The 18,886-nt window shown below is 39.7% G+C and overlaps 1 protein-coding gene across 2 annotated transcripts; it reads left to right on the top strand.

Moving 5' to 3' along the window:
* The first annotated feature begins 5,188 nt into the window (after positions 1-5,188).
* Positions 5,189-17,791, top strand: LOC149844016 (serine/threonine-protein kinase AtPK2/AtPK19-like). Of its 2 annotated transcripts, none has more exons than XM_090000245.1 (7): positions 5,189-5,506; positions 6,995-7,929; positions 16,089-16,171; positions 16,495-16,615; positions 16,702-16,875; positions 17,147-17,254; positions 17,358-17,791. In XM_090000245.1, the coding sequence occupies exons 2-7, from the start codon at positions 7,279-7,281 to the stop codon at positions 17,655-17,657; spliced, it is 1,437 nt and encodes a 478-aa protein (XP_089856371.1). In that variant the 5' UTR covers positions 5,189-5,506; positions 6,995-7,278; the 3' UTR covers positions 17,658-17,791. The 2 variants fall into 2 exon arrangements, with proteins under 2 accessions (XP_089856371.1, XP_089856372.1); XM_090000246.1 differs by having other exon boundaries at positions 5,195-5,242.
* The last annotated feature ends 1,095 nt before the right edge of the window (positions 17,792-18,886 follow it).

Here is an 18,886-nt window from a genome sequence, read left to right as displayed (position 1 = left end):
TGGCATGGGAGTCCCACCATGATCGAGAGACTATAATTTTAACACTCCCCCTCAAGTCAAGACTTGATGTTGATAAGTCCCAACTTGATTCCGACATCTAAAAGTTTGTCACCAATGACTACTTTCGTGAAGACATCGGCTAGCTGGTCGGCGCTCCTGACGTGCATGGTGGATATGACTCCTGCTTGCACTTTTTCTCTCACAAAATGGCAATCGACTTCAATGTGTTTGGTCCGTTCATCAAAGACCGGATTCGCTCCGATGTGTAAGGCAACTTGATTATTGCACTTTAGTTGCATGGGATCATCGCTGGAGAAACCCATGTCATTGAGGAGAGCTTTTATCTAGATGAGTTCGCATGATATGGTGGCGATTTTCCTGTACTCAACTTTCGCACTGGATCTGGCAATAACGTTTTGCTTCTTGCTTCTCCACATAACAAGATTACATCCTATGAACGTGCAATACCCTGAGGTCGACCTTCTGTTCTTGGGGTCGCCTGCCCAGTCTACATCCGAGTATCTCGTGATCTCGGTGTGCCCATTCTTGCAATTGAGGATTCCTTTGCCAATAGACGACTTTATGTATCTCAGGATTTTATGAGCAATGGCCAAGTAAGGGCCCTTAGAGGGCATGCATGAACTGACTGATGAGGTTGACTGAATATGTGATATCTAGTCTCATGACGGTAAGGTAAATCAGATGCCCGACAAGTCTCTGAAAATTCTTGACATTGTTTACAGGTTCCCCGTTGTCCCTGCTGACTTTGTGATTCTGGTCTATGGGTGTACTGGTGGGCTTGGCTCCAAGCATATATGGTTCTTGAAGGAGGTCCATGGCGTATTTCCTTTGGTAGAGGAATATTCTCTTATCGGATTATGTGACTCCTATGCCGAGGAAATAACAGAGCTTTTCAAGATCTTTGATCTCAAATTTACGACAAATATGAAGTTTGGTGGCATCGATTAGCTCAGGATCATCTCCTGTTATAATGATGTCATCGACGTAAACTAGGATGATGACTCTGCCTGTAGTGCTCTTTTTGCTGAACATGGAGTGCTCAGATGGGCTTTTATGAAAGTCAAATTGTGTAAGAGCCTTGCTTAGCTTTGTGAACCATGCTCGGGATGACTGCTTAAGACCATATATAACCTTTCTTAAACGACATGCAAGGTGTTTGTCATCCGCATTGTTGTGCTCAGGTGGGAGTTCCATGTAGACCTCCTCTTGAAGGTCTCCATGAAGAAAAGTGTTCTTGACGTCGAGCTGATATAGGGGTCACCTTTGGTTGGCTGCAATAGATAAGAGGATTCTGATGGAATTCATTTTGGCAACATGGGCGAAGGTTTTATTATAGTCTATGCCCTCAACCTGGGTGTATCCTTTCGCGATGAGACTTGCCTTGTAGCGCTCGGTGGTGCCATTGCTGCGATATTTGATTTTGTAGGTCCATCGACAGCCTACTAGTTTCTTGCCATAGGGAAGAGTGACGTCTTTCCAAGTATCATTCTTTTGTAGGGCTACAAGTTCCTTATCCATGGCGATCCTTTATGCTTCCAGTGTGCTGGCTTCCTTAAAGGTGGAGGGATCCGTGTTGGAGTAGACGTTGCATAAGTATAAGCGGTATGCATTGGAGAATCCGTCGAGGGACACGTGTCTTTTGATCGGGTGATCGGTCGACCCGCAGACGAAGTAGGTGTAGAAGCCACGAAGCTTGCTGGGGTGTTTGGTAGTTCTTTCGGATCTTCGAGGTAAGACAGTGTTGTCTCTCGGTGTCTTGGTAGGCGTGTCAGCATTGGGAGACTTGAAAGGTGGAGTGCCGGTAGATCTGGTGAAGGTACCGTCAATGATGTCAATGGCAAGTAGGGCCGGTAGGACGTTCAGTAAGATTTTCTCCCCTGAAGGTCGGCGTCGTGGGTAGGTATGTCTTTGTCTTGATAATAGGGTTCATCCTCGAAAAACTTGACATCTTGAGAGAAGAAATGTTTTTTTGTTGTGGGGTCATAACACTTATATCCTTTTGTGATGGATGAGTATCCTAAGAATATGCATTTGGTTGCTCTCTTTTTGAGTTTGTCTATGTGTCGCTCTTGTAGGTGGGCGAAACACTTGCACCCGAACACACAGAGGTGTGACAAAGATATGTTCTTTTCCTTGACCATACTCTTTGAAATCATGTAGTTGATGGTTTGGCTTGACAGTCGATTGGATATGTAGTAGGCAGTGGTTATGGTGTCTGACCAAAAGCGTTTGAGAACATTCATGTGAAACTTGAGGGCTCTGGCTATATTTAAGAGGGTCTTATTCTTGTGTTCGACGACTCCGTTTTGTTGAGATATGCCGACATAACTGGTTTGGTGGGTAATGCCATGACTGGTAAGGTATTCGATAAACTTGTCATTGAGGTACTTTGTTCCATTATCAGAGCGAAGAGTCTTGATCTTAGCATTAAATTGAGTTTGGGCCATGCTTTGAAATTCTTTGTAAGTTTCAAAATTTTCATCCTTGTGTTTGCGCAAGTATACCCAAGTGGCATGAGAGCAATCACCAATAAAAGCAATGAAATATCTATATCCTAAATAAGAATCAATGGGTGTCGGCCCCCATACATCAAAATGAATAAGGGAAAAAAATTCATCACTTTTAGACTCAGATAAAGGAAACAAAATTCTGATCTGCTTAGAATATTGGCACGCATCGCATAAGTGCTGGGAAGAAGGGATGTCAGGGAAAATTCTTCGTAAAGTTTGATGCGAGGGGTGTCCAAGCCTAAAGTGCAACTTTTTGTCCATGTTGGTCTCTTTATGGGCTACGTGAGCCCTACTTTCTGCATCAAGAAGGTAGAGCTTGTTGACTGCTCATCCCCTACCAATCACTCTCTTCTTGTTCAGGTCCTGAAACACCACATACTTAGAGGAAAAAATGATAATGCAATTATGACTTTCTGTAATCTTGCTAACCGACATGAGGCTGGAAGGAAATGAGGGAATGTATAGGGTCTCTGAGGGACTCGACCCATTGAGGAGGGAGACTTCACCGACACTTTGGATCAGGATTTGCATTCCATTAACAATGCTAACAGGCCCTTGCTGGCAGATCACGAATTAGAGAGAAGGTCGATCTTACCTGTCATGTAGTTGGTAGCACCGGTGTCGATGACCCACTTGGAACCAAGGGCAGATACATTACCTATGGGTTCTTTTTGTTGTCCTTCTAGTAGAGTTGCAAGATTGGATTTATTGATCTGTTGAAGGAGTTGTGCAAGGTCATCCATGGTGGTTCTTGCCTTTGACCCTTTGTTATGTGCCTTTTGCTGCTCGAGGCGACCGTGAAGATCTCAACACTTTTCTTTTAGGTGTCAGAGTTTTCTGCAATGGGTACAACGGGGTCTCATGCGACCACGAGCATTCTCGCCGATCGTGTGATCAGGCGATATTCTGGATGAGGTGTCCTTGGTGGTGCTGCAGAAGGCCGTTTTCTCATGGGATTCAATATGAGGTATGGATTCAAATGTCATCACCTTGTGACGGGTTTCTTTGCATTGGATGATAGAGCAGACTTCGTTGAAACGAGGCAACTCCCTGAACATTATGACTTGACTTCTTAAGTGCTCATAGTCCTATCCGAGTCTAGCAAGGACTTTGAAAACTTTATCTTCTTCGATGCGCACTTTTATGACATCAATGTCATTGGTGATGGGACAATAAAGGCTTGTCGCATCCCACATGGCACGGAGCGAGCTTAGATAAGAGTGAAACCATTTATCTTCTTTAGTCAGGCGTGCGATCTCCTGCTGAAGTTGATAGAGTCTGGCCAGATTGTTTTGTTCACCGTAAACGTCTCTCAGGAATTCCCATATATCTTTAGCAGTGTCAAGGAATAGGAAGCCCTCGACGATGCTTGGGTCGATGGAGTTCAGCAACCAAGACATAACGAGGTGATTCCCGGATTCTCACTCTTCGTAGGTGGGATCCTCGGGTTTTGGGGAAACGATCTTGCCGTTAATGAATCCAAGTTTAGACTTTCCACTCAGAAAGAGTGTTGCAGCTTTCGACCAGGATAGGTAGTTGGATCCATTGAGAGGGATGGTGGCAATATTGAGGTTCGGGTTTTGCTCATGAACTACCATCCTTGATGCGCGATATGCGGGAGAGCTTGTCTTATTTTCTCCTTCCGCCATGATGAGTAGGTGAAGATGCGAGCTGAAGCTATCACAAGCTGCTTCGAACCTGCTCTGATACCATGATAAAATATAGAATACGAGAAGAGAGTGAGATATAATGTGGTTCGACTCTTGGCCTACATCCACATACTGAAATGTGTGCACATGTTATTGATGTCTTTGCAACAAGGTACATGAGGGTTTATATAGCCCTGAAGAGGTCGATGGACCAGAACGATAAGGATGCAATGATCCTTATCGTTAGGTGCTACAGATAAGAGCAGGGCGTGAATAGGAGACTTTGACAAAGGGGAAACCCATCTTGACTGGGTTCCTGAAGAGATCACAATGGCCTGGGAGCCCCACCGTGATCGAGAGACTCAGTAGTCATCATATATCTCTATTAACCAAGCTTAATTGGTCTAATCGAAGCTCATTTAATTACTTAGATGAGTCTGAGTTGAAGTTTAAACGAGTCGAGCTAGTTCGGCTGGTTGTGCAACCCTACTTATAGCCTTTCTTCTCATTGTAATTGTTATTCTAGCAGGTAGCACAAAATTAAGCATATATACCATATCCTTATGGTTAAATATAAAATCAAAGACCAAAAACTGACAAATATGATACATCAAATTAAAGGATTTGAGTTTCTAAGGATTGCATTGCCCATATGTATAGAAGCGTTCATCATTGCTTATTCACCAAAAATCATACTTTGAATCGATTCCATTTGTTTCATCAAGTTTATGATGCAATATACGCCGTTGATTCTATATTGTTGGAAAAGATCATCCAAACATGAAAATTTTATAATCTAATACGTGTTTTCTATTATGAAATGAATTATGCAAAATAAATATGTAATGCATTTTTTTTAATTCTTAAACGAATATTATCTACAAGGTGAGAATTGCGAAAAAAGTGCCGTTGCAGCGCTATTTGAAAAACGTATAAATTAGGTAGGTATAGAGAATTTCGATGAAACCATGGTAGGTTTTTGGAGAAGGACGCTATAAAAGAAAGAGGGCGGGCGGGTTGAGAGAAGCGTTTCGGAGACACGAGGTGCGGTTGTCTGCTGAGGTACGGCACCACCGCCACCTTCCTTTCCCCTCTCTCTCTCTCTCTCTCTCTCTCTCGCTCTCGCTTCAGATTCTAGAGGGAATTAGGGTTAGGGGTGTGGGGGGGCTGATCTGATTCGGCGCTGTAACTCGAAATCAGAATCGATCTGTTATTTTGTGGGACTTCGGCGATTCTTTCGAGGCTCTTTGACGAATCCTTCTTTCAGTGATTCTCGTTGATGAATCGTTGTTGTCGTTGTTGTTTCCTGAGTGAGATTGAAATCTGGTTGGTTTTTTTTTTTTGCTTCTACTTTGATGATACTTTCGTTGAGTTTGGGGTTGTTTTGTGGTTTAGATCGGGAATTTGGATTCGCTTCTATTGGTCTGGGATTTTGATTTTTAACATTTATTCTGTTTTTTTATTAACGATGATGAAATCGATCCCTGCGATGTAGAGCGAATGGTTGAATTTCATTTTTTTTTGGAATTTGCTTGTAATAGTTGTTTGCTTGGTTGTATTTTTTGGGGGTTTTGTGGTTGATCTTTTTTTTTTCTTTTTTATTGGTTGGTATGTTTCATGAGGTGGGTTGTTTCCTTTGGGTGTTTTCTAGTTAGTTTTAAAATTTTTCTGGGATCTCATTTTCTTTTTATGGGTTTCTGATACATTGAGCGGGCTATGGATGAATATTTCTGGTTTAAACAATTTGATCAAAGTGAAAGAAATTGGATGGGATTGGTATTACCATTGTGGCCTTGTGGATGCTGGTCGAGATGGGTGGTTGATTAGAAATCGTGATCTGGCTTCTGTTGCAGTAGTGACGACGAAATTGCCCTGTTAGATATATGAGAAGATTTACTCCGTCTTTCTGAGATCAACTGCAGCTTGTTATGTTTTTTAAAAAAAGTTCCCAAATTTCTGCTTGAATTCCAAGTGGTTTGTTGAAGTTCTCTGACACTAGGTGAATGTCATACTAATTGTCTTCTCTAAATGAAATTGAATCATGAAATTTTCATCCTCAAATGCGATTATCATTGGTATTGATTTTTGAAGGACGATTTTTAATATATTTTGATGGTTTATCTTAATTTAGCTGGTTTCCCTTTTTTTGGCATTCCTTTGTTGTTAATTCTTTTTAGGCAACTAATGGAAACCCCCTCCAAAGTTTTTGAAACATTGTCTCTGCGCTTTTTTTCCTTAGTGGCGAAATTGACAGCTCCAAAAGCTTCTCTTTTGCCCAAAAGTTAGTTTTGGTGCTTTTTCTGCATGAGGATGTTACTCTTCTGTAAGGCTTCTGCATGCTTCTAGCTGGATGGATTCTTTTCTTGCAAGAGCATTAACAAGCATGTTGATTCAAGTGCCAATTCCTTTACACAAACCATGGTGGTTTTGATGCCATATGTTGGCCTTAATCGTGATGTAGTTTGCCTACATGGGTTTCACTTTGTTAGTCTGCCTCACTTGGTCTTGCACGCAAAATACATTCATGCTCTATTGCATCAGATACTGGTTTTAGCTGGTATACACGTTCCTTGCTTTTGATCTAAAAAAATTTATACCCTGATATATGGTAATCTTCCACATCTCTAGGCAGAAACATAGCAAATAGTAAGTTTTTCTCTTTATTATGTTGTTGTTTGGATGATACAGCATTGTGAATGTTGCTATTTGGTCATACCTTGTCCCATGCTATTCCAGTTTTGTTGGATCGTTATTTTTCTCTGCTCTTGCTTGTACTTTCTCCAACTTATACTGTTCCTTGAACATATGGCACAGATTTTTTACAACCTGATCTTCATGAATTCAAGAAGCAGAGCGTCATCTACTGTTTCCTGCAACTTGGGAAACAAGAACAGCTTCTTTTTCTGGATTCTCGTTTGTCTCCTTCCAAGATTCTTTGGAGCTACAGTTGTGTACTTGAACTTCCAGTTGTTGAATGCTATTGTTAGAAATCCTTCTTCGTGGGTTTTGGCACTAAAGGCTCTTGTAGAAAATCGCCCATAGCAGCACCTTGTTATTTGTTTGTCTTCTGTGGCTGTGGGTTATTTGAAGTGTGAGAGATGGTTGCATCTCAGTTTACTGGTTTTACCTCAACTGGCATGTGCAAGACCTTTCAATCTAAGTTGGTCTTGTCTGTCTACCCTCCTTCTAATGTACCCTCAGAGCATATGGAGTTTGACTTTGAAGAGGTATTTGGGCCATTGCCAGTTCAGGCCTCAAGCCCTCTTCCTGCAAGTGAATCACAGGAAAAGGTGGTTGAAGTTCCAGTTGTTATTCAAAGCCGGTCACACTCACTGGTCGGGCCCTCAGCTTGTGTTAGTCATCAGTCCTTGCCACATAGCAACCTTACCCTAGTTGAGACAGAGAACACATTAGAACTTGTGGATGGTGGCGTTGCAGAGCATTTGGAAGAAAATGGAGCACCTCTGGATGATTTATTGGGAGCTATTTCAGGCACGGATAACCATCAATCTTTGAAGAGTCAGGGCATTGGACTTGAAGATTTTGAGATAATGAAGGTGGTAGGGCAAGGAGCATTTGCAAAAGTGTTTCAAGTAAGAAAAAAGGGTACTTCAGAAATATATGCAATGAAAGCTATGCGTAAAGATAAGATACTGGAGAAAAATCATGCGGATTACATGAAAGCTGAGAGGGACATTTTGACTAAGATTGAGCACCCATTCATTGTTCAGCTTCGGTACTCATTTCAGGTAACAACATTTTGTACAAACCTGTCTCTAATATATGTCTCCTATTCTTGATTATACATTAATCTGTGTCAGTAGGATGGTGGTGAGTAGTAATTTCTAGTTCTTCTAGTTTGTCTGCAAGTCAGATTTGCTTTCGGTTTGTAAAAGCTATTGTTTGATCAACTGGCATATGCTTTTCGTGGAGTAGCTTGGGAATCTTGGGATTTCAGTATGACTAGAATATAAAGGGACATGATATGGGGGCCAAAATGGAGTATCTGTGTGATATAGAGTAGAACTGAAAAAAGTACACAAGCAGATGAGATCCCACAACCGCATGAACATGAACTTGGACAAAATATTAATTTTCCTATTTAATCCCTACTTTTGTCATCTTGTGTGGTTGTGGGTTTGACAACCAACAAGTTGTCAAGTTAATGGGTCTGTTTGCCATAAATCACCTGATGGTGCTGTGTGCCATATGCATCGGTTTCTGTAGCAATGTTTTCTGGAAAAGAAAACTTGTCACTCATAAGATTTAAGCTCCCTTTGGTAATATTAAGCAGGTGATGACAGTAGATTGCCAAGCAAAAACTTGCGTGTAAGTTTGTGCTTATTTGTAAGGTTACAAAGCCCTCACTTTGCCACCCTTGATGGCTTTGTGCTGTGATCTTGTTGCATAACTGTACCAAATCAAGCAAGTCACCATAAAAGGAAATGGAAATATATAGCTGTCAAAGTAATTATTAGATCTTGGCAACTTTGAGTTTCTGATGAAAAAGCTTTTCATGGTTGTAAATTGTCCAATGATTGGCAATTGAATTTTTCTCTCCCAAAGGTCTTTGTATTTTGATGAAGTGCTATGAATAGTGTTAAAATTGTACATATATATTATATTATATATATTTATATAAATATACATTTTCTCTTTCTTTATTTTTCTTTTATTTCCTTTTCTTTTGTTAACTAGAAATAAGAACTAAGGTTAGATTTTTACCTTTTTATTTGTAATTGAACTAGTCAACACATGTTGACTAGTCAAACATAAGAGTCGTTGGGGTTCCCATGGCTTTATTTTGAGCCGTTGGGACTCCAACTTCTCTCTATGGAGTCCTCCTCCTTTGTGTATAAATATGGGGCAAAGCTCCCACATTATGTATGCCTCTTGCATAAAGGTCATTAATAAAAATATTGTTTATTTTAGCCTCTTGTTCTTGCCCCTTGTGTGGGTTTTGTGAGTGAGCCCATTTGTGGCTTTTGATGTGCGTACTTTGGCATTATGGTAGACCTTATTGGAGGCTTCCATTTCTTTACATGGTATCAGAGTAAGGTTCACTCTTGACTCTTGAGGATTGCGTATCGCCTCGTTTTCCATGCTCGTGGGTGAAGGAAAGAATTTATTTGTGATTCAAGTGCTCGTGTGATTGTCCAAGCGTGGTTTGTTGGCTCGTGTATTCGTGGTGGTGTGCTCGTGCTGCTACTCTCTCCTTTCTCATCTATTAAATTTTTTTCCTTTCTCTCTACTTTTTAAGAATGGATGACAATGAAAAAGTCACTATCGTACCCATGAAACTCCGTGATACTAATTTTGTAATGTGGTCTTCGATATGAAGCACTACATATGGGAAAAAGGATTATGGAGATTAATTGATGGTTCCGATCCAGTGCTTAAATTAGTCCTCACAAAGGTAGAGAACGAAAAAGTTGTGCCTCTTACAGATGATGAGAAAACTAAGGCATTAGCCACTTATGGGAAAAAGTGGAAAGAGTAGAAAATGGATCATGCCAAGATCATGTCTTGGTTAATCAATAGCATGAATATTAAAAAGTGTTATAGTCTCGCAAAATCTGAGCATGCCAACAAAGCTTGGGAATACCTTAAGAATATGTATTCTTCTAAGGATATTGCACGTGTGCAATCTACACAATAAAGTTTGGATAATGACTAAAAAAAAGTATTAGGGAATACTACAATGAATTAGCCGAACTTTAGGAAGAATTATCTATTCTTGAACTTAAGTGGCATTGCGCGGAAGATTTAGAGCTTTGAAAAAAGCAACTTGATGCAAAACATTTCTATCAATTTATAAATGGCTTGAGACCGAAGTTTGAAAGCACCAAATCGGATCTTCTCTATAGAGGAAAAGTACCTTCCATTGTTGACACTATCGAAGAATTGAGTATTGAAGAGAATATGCTAAAAGGACACTCTTTGAAAAATGAAGATGACTCCGTTTTGGCCGTCTCTAGACCAAGAAACTACATGCGCCCCTACAAGGCACCTCATTGAAAACAAGGAAATAAGCATGATAACAAGCTTTATTGGAAACAAGGCAATGATTATGATAAAAAAAATATTATTTGTTATAAGTGTCATGAACCTAGGCACACTAAACCTTAATGCCCACAGTTTAGAAAAAGGGAGGAAAAAAAGGTAGCTTCATTTGACTTTTCACAAGAGACTAATGGAAACAAACCTTATGATGCACCCGTATCGATGTCACAACTTATGGAATTTCTCCAACCTCTTATCAAAGGGATATCTTCTTCAAATGAAGCCTCAACTGGAACAAAAGTTTCATCCTTCTCCGATCTCGGTAAGACTCCCTTAGCTTCTTGATTCTGGTGTTTCCTTTCATATGACCCTTAATAGTAAATCTTTATCTGAATGTCATACCAACTCAAGCATGTCAAATGTTTTTACAGTCGATGATACATCTCTTGAAATAGAAGGAATAGGAAATTTCAAAAAGATTTTGCAAAACTCCAAAAAATTTATCATTCTAAAAGTTAGATATATTCTTAAGTTAAATTTAAATGTCTTATCAGTTTAACAAATATTTGATCATGGATATAATGTCTCATCTTTTGATGGTTGTTGAGTATAGGATCGCCAATTAGGGAAGTTGATTGGGGAAGGCCATAAAGAAAGAGGTCTCTATTATATGAATTTTTTGAAAATGCCAAGGATACCTTTTGTTATAATGTTCTGAAATTAGAGTTGGATTTATGACACAAACGACTTGGTCTTCCTAATGTATTCAAAATCCAATACTTTCTAACTTTAAAAAAAATTTGTAACTCTGAAAATTTTACGTGTAAAGACTGTATTCTTGGTAAAATGAAGAGTTTACCATTCCATGAAAGAACTTTCTTTTCTTTTAGACCGCTTGAGCTAAAACATTCAGATGCATCAAGGGAAGAGGCGGGTTTTGATGGGTGTTGGCTTTCATGCTCATTTTCGTAAGAATGTCATGAGAAAAAATCGTGAATCGCCAGTCGGTGGAGGTCGCCGAACGTCGATGAAAGTCGTCGGAAGTTCTGGAGGTCGCCGGTCGGTGGCCAAATCTTGAGAGAGAGAGGGAAGAGGAGACTCGGATGAAGCTTGAAAAAGAAACCCTAAAGCCCTCTTTTGCATTTTGTTTTTCACGAGTTTTTCAAAATCTCCATTTTGCCCTTATTAAAAAAAACTTTCTTTTAATTTTTTTGGTAAAAAAAAATTAACAAAAGGGGCAAACTTGTCCATCAAGTAAGCCATACCCCTTTAAAGGGGTGCACGCTTCCTGGTATAAATGTGCGCTTCATCGTACTTTTCGGAAGCGTCGTGTTTCGCGCTTTCGAAGCACGTATCGGGGAAGCACGCTTCCCCTAAGGCATAGGCGCTTACGACAACTCTGGCTTATACTGACTCTGATTGGGGAGGTGACCCGAATAACCGTCACTCCACCATTGGTTTTTGCATCTTTTTAGGAGTATCTTTAATTTCTTGGAGATGCAAGAAACAACAAAAGGTCTCACTCTCATCCACAGAAGCCGAATATAGAGCCATGACATCTACTACCATGAAGATTGTTTGGATTCGCAGTTTGCTGGACTATATGAATATTTAAGTTCAAGGGCCCACAAAACTATGTTGTGATAATAGAAGTGCAATTTATATTGCAAAAAATCACACATTTTATGAGCGCACGAAGCATATTGAGATGGACTGTCACTATGTTCGTGAAAAATACTTAAGAAGAACCATAAACCTTCCATATGTTACATCAGAATATCAACTCGCAGACTTCTTCAACAAAGCATTGTGCTTTCCAAGATTTAACTTCCTTCTTGACCAACTTTTGGTTATGTCACCCTAAGTTTGAGGGGGGGGGGTGTTAAAATGTAATGTTCTTTTTATATATATATTCATAACCTGATAAGGGTATTTTGGTCATTTTCTACATTTTATGCATATTCTCATTTGAGAATATGATTGTATTTTCCTGTTTTTTATTTCTTTTTAGTCTTTTTTTTATTTTTTTGTTTTTAGTCTTTAAGCTAAAGTAAATCCCTTTTGGGATTCAATATATTGAAGTTCATATTTTTTCATGCATTTGTGCATGTATATCCGTGCCTTTGTGCACCTGTGAGAGTTATCCTTGTGCCTTTGTGCACACTTCTTCTTTCTAGCCTTGTGCTTGTACACAAATTCTCTTTTTATAGAGATTTTCACAATAAGGTTATCTAGGATTTCTAAACCACCTTTAAAGTTTGTGTCTTATGACTCTTTTTCGTCAAAATACAAGGCATTCTTTGCATTAATTCATTCTTATATGAAACCTTCAACATATACTTAAGCTAAAGAACATTTAAAATGTTTCAAAAGGAAATAAACCTATAGGTTGTAGGTGGGTATACAAGATTAAAACAAAGAGTGATGAATATAAAGCTAGATTACTTGCCAAGAGATATTTTCAAGAATATGGCAACCCTAATAGCATTATCCTCTGTTCGAAAATGACCTATATTTCAAATGGATGCTAAAAATGTTTTTCTTAATAGAAACCTAGTTGAAGAAGTTTATATGGAGGCACCACTAGGTATAAGTGCTCTTAATGGTAAAATTCTTCGTCTGGAAAAGGCTCTTTATGGACTTAAACAAGCACCAGAGGCTTAGTATGACCGGTTTAGTCGAGTTATTCTTGATATTGGATTTAGAACTTGTTTGACTGACATAGAACTGGTTGTTAAGATATATTCTTCTTTTTCTCTATGTGGATGGCATGATCATCACTGGAGGAGATAAACAGAAAGTTGAAAATATTTAAAAACTTCTCAAAAAATATTTTGAAAGGATTGATTTAGGCTTTTTAAAATATTTCTTAAAAATCAAAGTTGTTTACCCTCATAGAGGATATTTATTATCTTAGTCTAAGTTTTCTGAGTGTAGCTGAGATGCGGATGCTTAGATGGATGTGTGGAAATACAATAAAAGATAAGATTCGGAACGAAGAGATACGTAAGAAGGTAGGTGTTGCACCCATTGAAAATAAGATGCGAGAGAATCGTTTACGGTGGTTTGGACATATTCGGCGAAGGCCTAATGATGCTCCAGTTAGAAGGTTGGAGAAATGGGAAAATATATTAGTTAAAAGAGGTCGGGGTAGGCCTAGGAAGACTTGGATGGAGATGATAGGAAAGGATATGAATGCTTTGAACCTCACCGAGGACATGGCGTTGGATAGAAATGATTGGAGGAAAAGGATTCATGTGGAAGACCCAAAATGAATTTCTTTTTGGTTCATATCGCTGACCCCAATTGTTTTGGGATGAAGGCGTAGTTGTTGTTGTTGTTGTTGTTGTTGTAGTCTAAGTTTTCTTTTGATATTGTTTGCAGCAGAATTACCGGAAGCGCCTAGGTAAAAGGGCAAGCTCGCTTCCCCGAAGTGCGCTTCGAAAGCGCGAAACGTCGCGCCTCCGAAGCGTGAGGGGAAGTGTCCCCTTTTTTGGGAAGAGCGCTTCCCTAGGGAAGCACACTTCCCTTTTATGGGAAGCACGCTTCCCCCTTGCTTCTCCATTTTTTTTCATTTTTTTTGCTTCCCCCTCGCTTTCGGTTCGCTTCCGGGACAGTTCAAAATTTTCTTTTAAGTGGTCCCATGCTTCCCCGCTTCCTAAATTTTTGAAAGTGCCTCGCTTCCCGCTCTCGCTTCCTCGACTGGTAACTCTGGTTTGCAGGTTTGGAATCATAGATGATAAGAGAATTGATACCCCTGAAATTGTCAACACCAAGATGCGAATTGATAATGGAGAACTTTTTGAAGATCCTATTCCTTAGAGACTGCTTATTGGAGCACTCTCCTATCTTTCAATTATTAGACCTGACATAACACACATTGTACACACAACTAGTCAATTTCAACACACTCTCACTTTTATTCACATGAGAGCGGTTTTGCATATTATTAGATATATTAAGATTTCTCTTTCTCGAAGCCTCTTTATGTCTGCTTCTTCTTCTTTAGATTTAATGTCTTATACTGATGCTGACTTGGGAGGTGATCCCAATAACATACACTCATCCACGGGTTTTTTTGCTGATTGAGGAGGTGACATACTTTTCATAGAGGTACTAATCATATTGAACCGGATTGTGACTATGTTCGAGAAGAGTATCTACATGGGACCATTGATATGCTTTATGTTACATCAAAATACTAATTATCAGATCTCTTCACCAAACCTCTCGTTGCTCCTCGTTTCCACTTTCTATTAGACAAACTTTCGATTATTTTACCGTAAGTTTGAGGGAGAGTGTTAAAATTGTACATATATATTTATGTTTATATTTATATTATATATATATATTTTCTCTTTCTTTATTTTTCTTTTCTTTTATTTTCTTTTGTTAACTAGAAATAAGAACTAGGGATTTTTAGCTTTTTATTTGTAATTGAACTAATCAACACATGTTGACTAGTCAAACATAAGAGTCGTTAGCCATTGGGACTCCTCCTTTGTGTATAGATTTGGGGCAAAGCCCCCACATTATGTATGCTTCTTGTATGAAGGTCATTAATAAAATATTGTTTATTTTTGCCTCTTGTTCTTGCCACTTGTGTGGGTTTTGTGGGTGAGCCCATTTGTGGCTTTTGGTGTGTACACTTTGGCATTGTGGTGGATCTTGTTGGAGGCTTCCATTTCTTTACAAATAGTCTTCCTCGCTTTGGATCATCTACCATATTTTTTTGAGATTAAAAAGGGGATTCTTGCCCAACTACTATGCACATTATACTCTTGGGTGCTATTGCAAAATGGGAACTGGGCAAGGTCGTCTGGTACATGGATTACTTTCTAGTTATGATCTACTTGATATCTAAGTCACATGGACTCGGCTATAAGGTCGATGCACCTGCGTCGATACGCCCTGACACGGGTGCAGAGACGGGTGCAGCTTCGGACACGGTCAACCAAATGTCAGACTCGGTCAATGCACCGAGGCTGAGTTCGTCCACATTTTGGACTCAGTCAACTTTGACCGAGTCTATTTTCATCCATTTTTAGGGCAAAAAACTAAAAAAAGTGATATTTTTATATATTTAATATATATATATATAGCCGTATCCCCTAACGGGCACAACTTTGACCGAGTCTTTTATATATATATATATATATATATATAATCGTGTCCCCGTGTCCAAAATTTTTGAAATTGCTCCACACTCGTGTCACACCCGTACCCACACCCATGTGACATAGCTTGATATACTTTCCCGTTGTTGTTGGTGTGGTTGCATATTTTCCTTTTGATGGCTCAAATTATATCAGTTTCCTTATCTTGTCTAGAGCTATGAAAAAATTCATGAAGGGGGATTTGAACACCTTAGACTATGGACCTAAGGAGGGATCACTGTGTGCGCCCTATGTGGAGCGGATCCTAAATCCCCAAAGTTCAGGGACTTGAGATCCCTTTTCAAAGGGAAAACAGGGCAAGATACACAGGTCATTGGTACAACCTCTGGTGGGATCCGGCCAATAATGTCACTATGTTGAGAAACCTAGATTTAAATCTGAGTAGGTATTAAGATATGAGATATTCCAAAACAGCCATAGTGAAAAATACTGTACGCAACACCAGTGGTTGCCAAGGCTATGCTAATTTGCCTGAAATATGAGACTTTGGCGGTTGTAGATTTTCAGGGGATTCTTCTATTGCCCTTGAGAATGTGAGATGCAGAATTCTGTTTTCTTTTTGGTAGTATTTGGTAGAAAGCAATAATATTGACCAAAATTTTTTAGTACATGACAATGTTTTGCAATGATTAGGTCTTTTGTTTTTATACTCTGTTTTTTACTGATGGTTTAAGCACAAGTTTATTTGACGGTTGAAATAACACATTGATTGTTTTCATCATCTGCAGACAAAGTACAGACTTTATCTTGTGCTGGACTTTATTAACGGTGGTCACCTATTCTTTCAGCTCTATCATCAAGGTCTTTTCAGGTATTGCAATTGGTTGCTTGGTGTTTTTCATGGCACATCATTTGTAAAACTTTGAAAGTGGTTTCAAGGTGACATATTAATGAAAGAAAGCATGAGATGAGTTGCCTTTATGTTGCATTCAAGTCAGAAAACAGATGGGAAAGGTCTAAAATCTAATCATATATCTGACCATCCAAGTCCCATGTTAAGTTCTTCAAGCTACCCTCAGTCAGACCTGGTCCTAGTCATTGGTGTCCATCAAGTCAGCTTAATGTTTTGAGATGCAATGGTGATTGTTAAAATACTGAAATAGCTTTTGGTTTATTATGTTATTATCTCTCCAGGGAGGATGTTGCACGTATCTATACTGCTGAGATAGTTTCTGCTGTATCTCACCTCCATGCAAATGGCATAATGCATAGAGATCTCAAGCCAGAGAACATTCTTCTAGATGCTGATGGCCATGTACAACTCTGAGCCAACCAAATAAAACCATGGTACCATGTACAATGGCTCGCATGAGATTGATCTGATGAACATCTTGTTTGTAGCTCATGTTGACAGATTTTGGACTGGCAAAGGAATTTGAGGAGAACACCAGATCAAACTCTCTTTGTGGGACTGTGGAGTACATGTCACCAGAAATTGTTTTTGGAAAAGGGCATGATAAAGCAGCAGACTGGTGGAGTGTTGGCATCCTGCTATTTGAAATGCTGACTGGAAGGGTGAGCTTCCTATGATCAAATTTTGGCTTATTCTTTTGATCACATCTGATCTGCTGTCAGTTGTTTGTTGTTAATTCCAGTCAATCTGTGCAATTTATTCTGTTGAACTTAGATCAGTCCAATCTATAATGAGAGAGAATATGTTGAATCTGGTCTTAAAAAGAAGTGTTTGGCACTATGAATAGGGGAGACAATTAGGGATGTGCAACATGACCTGATTCTTTATCTTTTAATTTGTTAATTATTCGAATGCACCTCTCTGTTTTCTCAGCCACCATTTATTGGAGGGAACCGGGAGAAGATTCAACAGAAAATAATCAAGGATAAGATCAGACTGCCTGCATTTCTATCAAGCGATGTTCATTCTTTGCTTAAAGGGGTCAGTTCGTTGTATTTGTTGCTGACCGTTGTTCTAATTCTTCCTTGCACTCGTTTTGCTCTCTTCCACTTGTTTACTCATCCTCCGGCAACTTGTGTTTCAGCTTTTACAGAAGGATGTGAGCAAGCGACTTGGCAATGGCCCTGGTGGCATCGAAGAGATAAAGCGCCATAAATGGTTCAAATCCATCAACTGGCGAAAGCTTGAAGCTAGAGAGATTGAGCCTGGCTTTCAGCCAAATGTTAGTGGCAAAGACTGTGTTGCCAACTTTGATGAGCGGTGGACAAACATGCCTCTGCTGGACTCGCCAGCAGCAAGCCCAAGGCCAGGCGATAACAATTTTGCTGGGTTTACATATGTGAGGCCTAATCCGTATCTGCTGAAGGCTGGTTCTTTGGTGTAGCCATACTCTTTTCACAATCTGTGAATTACAAATTATATTGTTATAATGTAACTTGACTGAGTTTGTGCTGATGGAGCTGTAGAACTTTACTCACTGTGTTTGCTTAGTTATTATCATTATTTTTAGATGCTTAATCCACAATTTGTTTCTTGGAAGATGGATCAACGATCTTATCCAAAGAGGATATCCCGTGCGAAGTATGAACATGTTAATTTTTAAACTTTTTGCACTGTATGCGTCTGCAGAAGAAATCATTGGTCATGAGATTGGGGGATTATTCACATATTTTGGCTTGCATGCCCATCGGTATACGATTCCTTTGTAGGTTAATGTGCCATATGCTAGGCCTGCATTTTCAATTTATTGAGTTGTGATTGGTGTGTGATATTACTCAAAATCTTTGAAAATATTGTTGTTCAGCACATTTTTTTGATGGTGGGGCCCGGGAGAGAGTGATGCCTGCCTATGGCCCACCTCCAAGCGGCTGAAACCCCTTGGCTGCCCCCTTTGCCCATGTTGGTTGCTGTTCAGCACATTGTTGAGATAAGTGATTTTCTAACCTGCTGTGAGGGAGATAGAGGAGTGTCCGGGGCGGTTGCTTGTTGTAAGGCCTGATTGAACAACTGATTGGTAAGGTATTGACTGGAGAAAGTGAAAAGTAAGGAATAAGAATCTAGTTCCGTTTTCATCCCCTTTTTGGAGTCATTTGCATGCCATGGAAAGCTTGCGGTTTTCGCAGAAATGCAAGGAGCATGAAGCGTTTCTGCGGGCCCCACCATAGCAATGCAAACAGCGGAGCTCTCTTTCCCCTTCCTGTGGAATCGCTTCCATGGAGGCCACACCTGCCGACCAGTTTCCTGTGGTTGTGTTTCTTTCAGCAACCGTGGTTTTCCCATGAAACAAACTGTCCCTTGAAAATATGAAAATGGCTGGTTTTCCCATGAAGCAAGCAAACTGTCCCTTGCAAAAATTTATGGAATTGGACAGACCAACAGTTCTCCCCCCTCAAGCAATTGTGTTATCATTTTTACAATGAAAAATTGCTGGTCTTAATCAGAACTTGGGTCAGGCCCCTGGACTGGTATAAAATTTCACAAACTATACCTGGATCCATGTATTAATCGAACCTTCAGGTCTCAACCCAGATACTAATTGGGTCTTCTTATTTATCACCATACCTGGACCCTATATGGTTTTGTACGGGTCGAGGTTCAGGTAAACCTGACCCG

This window comes from Nuphar pumila, chromosome 3 (genome assembly GCF_984573655.1).
Source record: "Nuphar pumila chromosome 3, dmNupPumi1.hap1.1, whole genome shotgun sequence".
Lineage (NCBI taxonomy): Eukaryota > Viridiplantae > Streptophyta > Magnoliopsida > Nymphaeales > Nymphaeaceae > Nuphar > Nuphar pumila.
This window is presented reverse-complemented; position numbering and strand designations above follow the sequence as displayed.

Bases quoted from the DNA above. Each gene is read 5' to 3' on its own strand.
- LOC149844016 (XM_090000245.1), top strand. From the start codon at position 7,279: ATGGTTGCATCTCAGTTTACTGGTTTTACCTCAACTGGCATGTGCAAG. The intron at 7,930-16,088 runs GTAACAACATTT...CATCATCTGCAG, and splicing joins AGCTTCGGTACTCATTTCAG to ACAAAGTACAGACTTTATCT. The intron at 17,255-17,357 runs GTCAGTTCGTTG...CTTGTGTTTCAG, and splicing joins TTCATTCTTTGCTTAAAGGG to CTTTTACAGAAGGATGTGAG.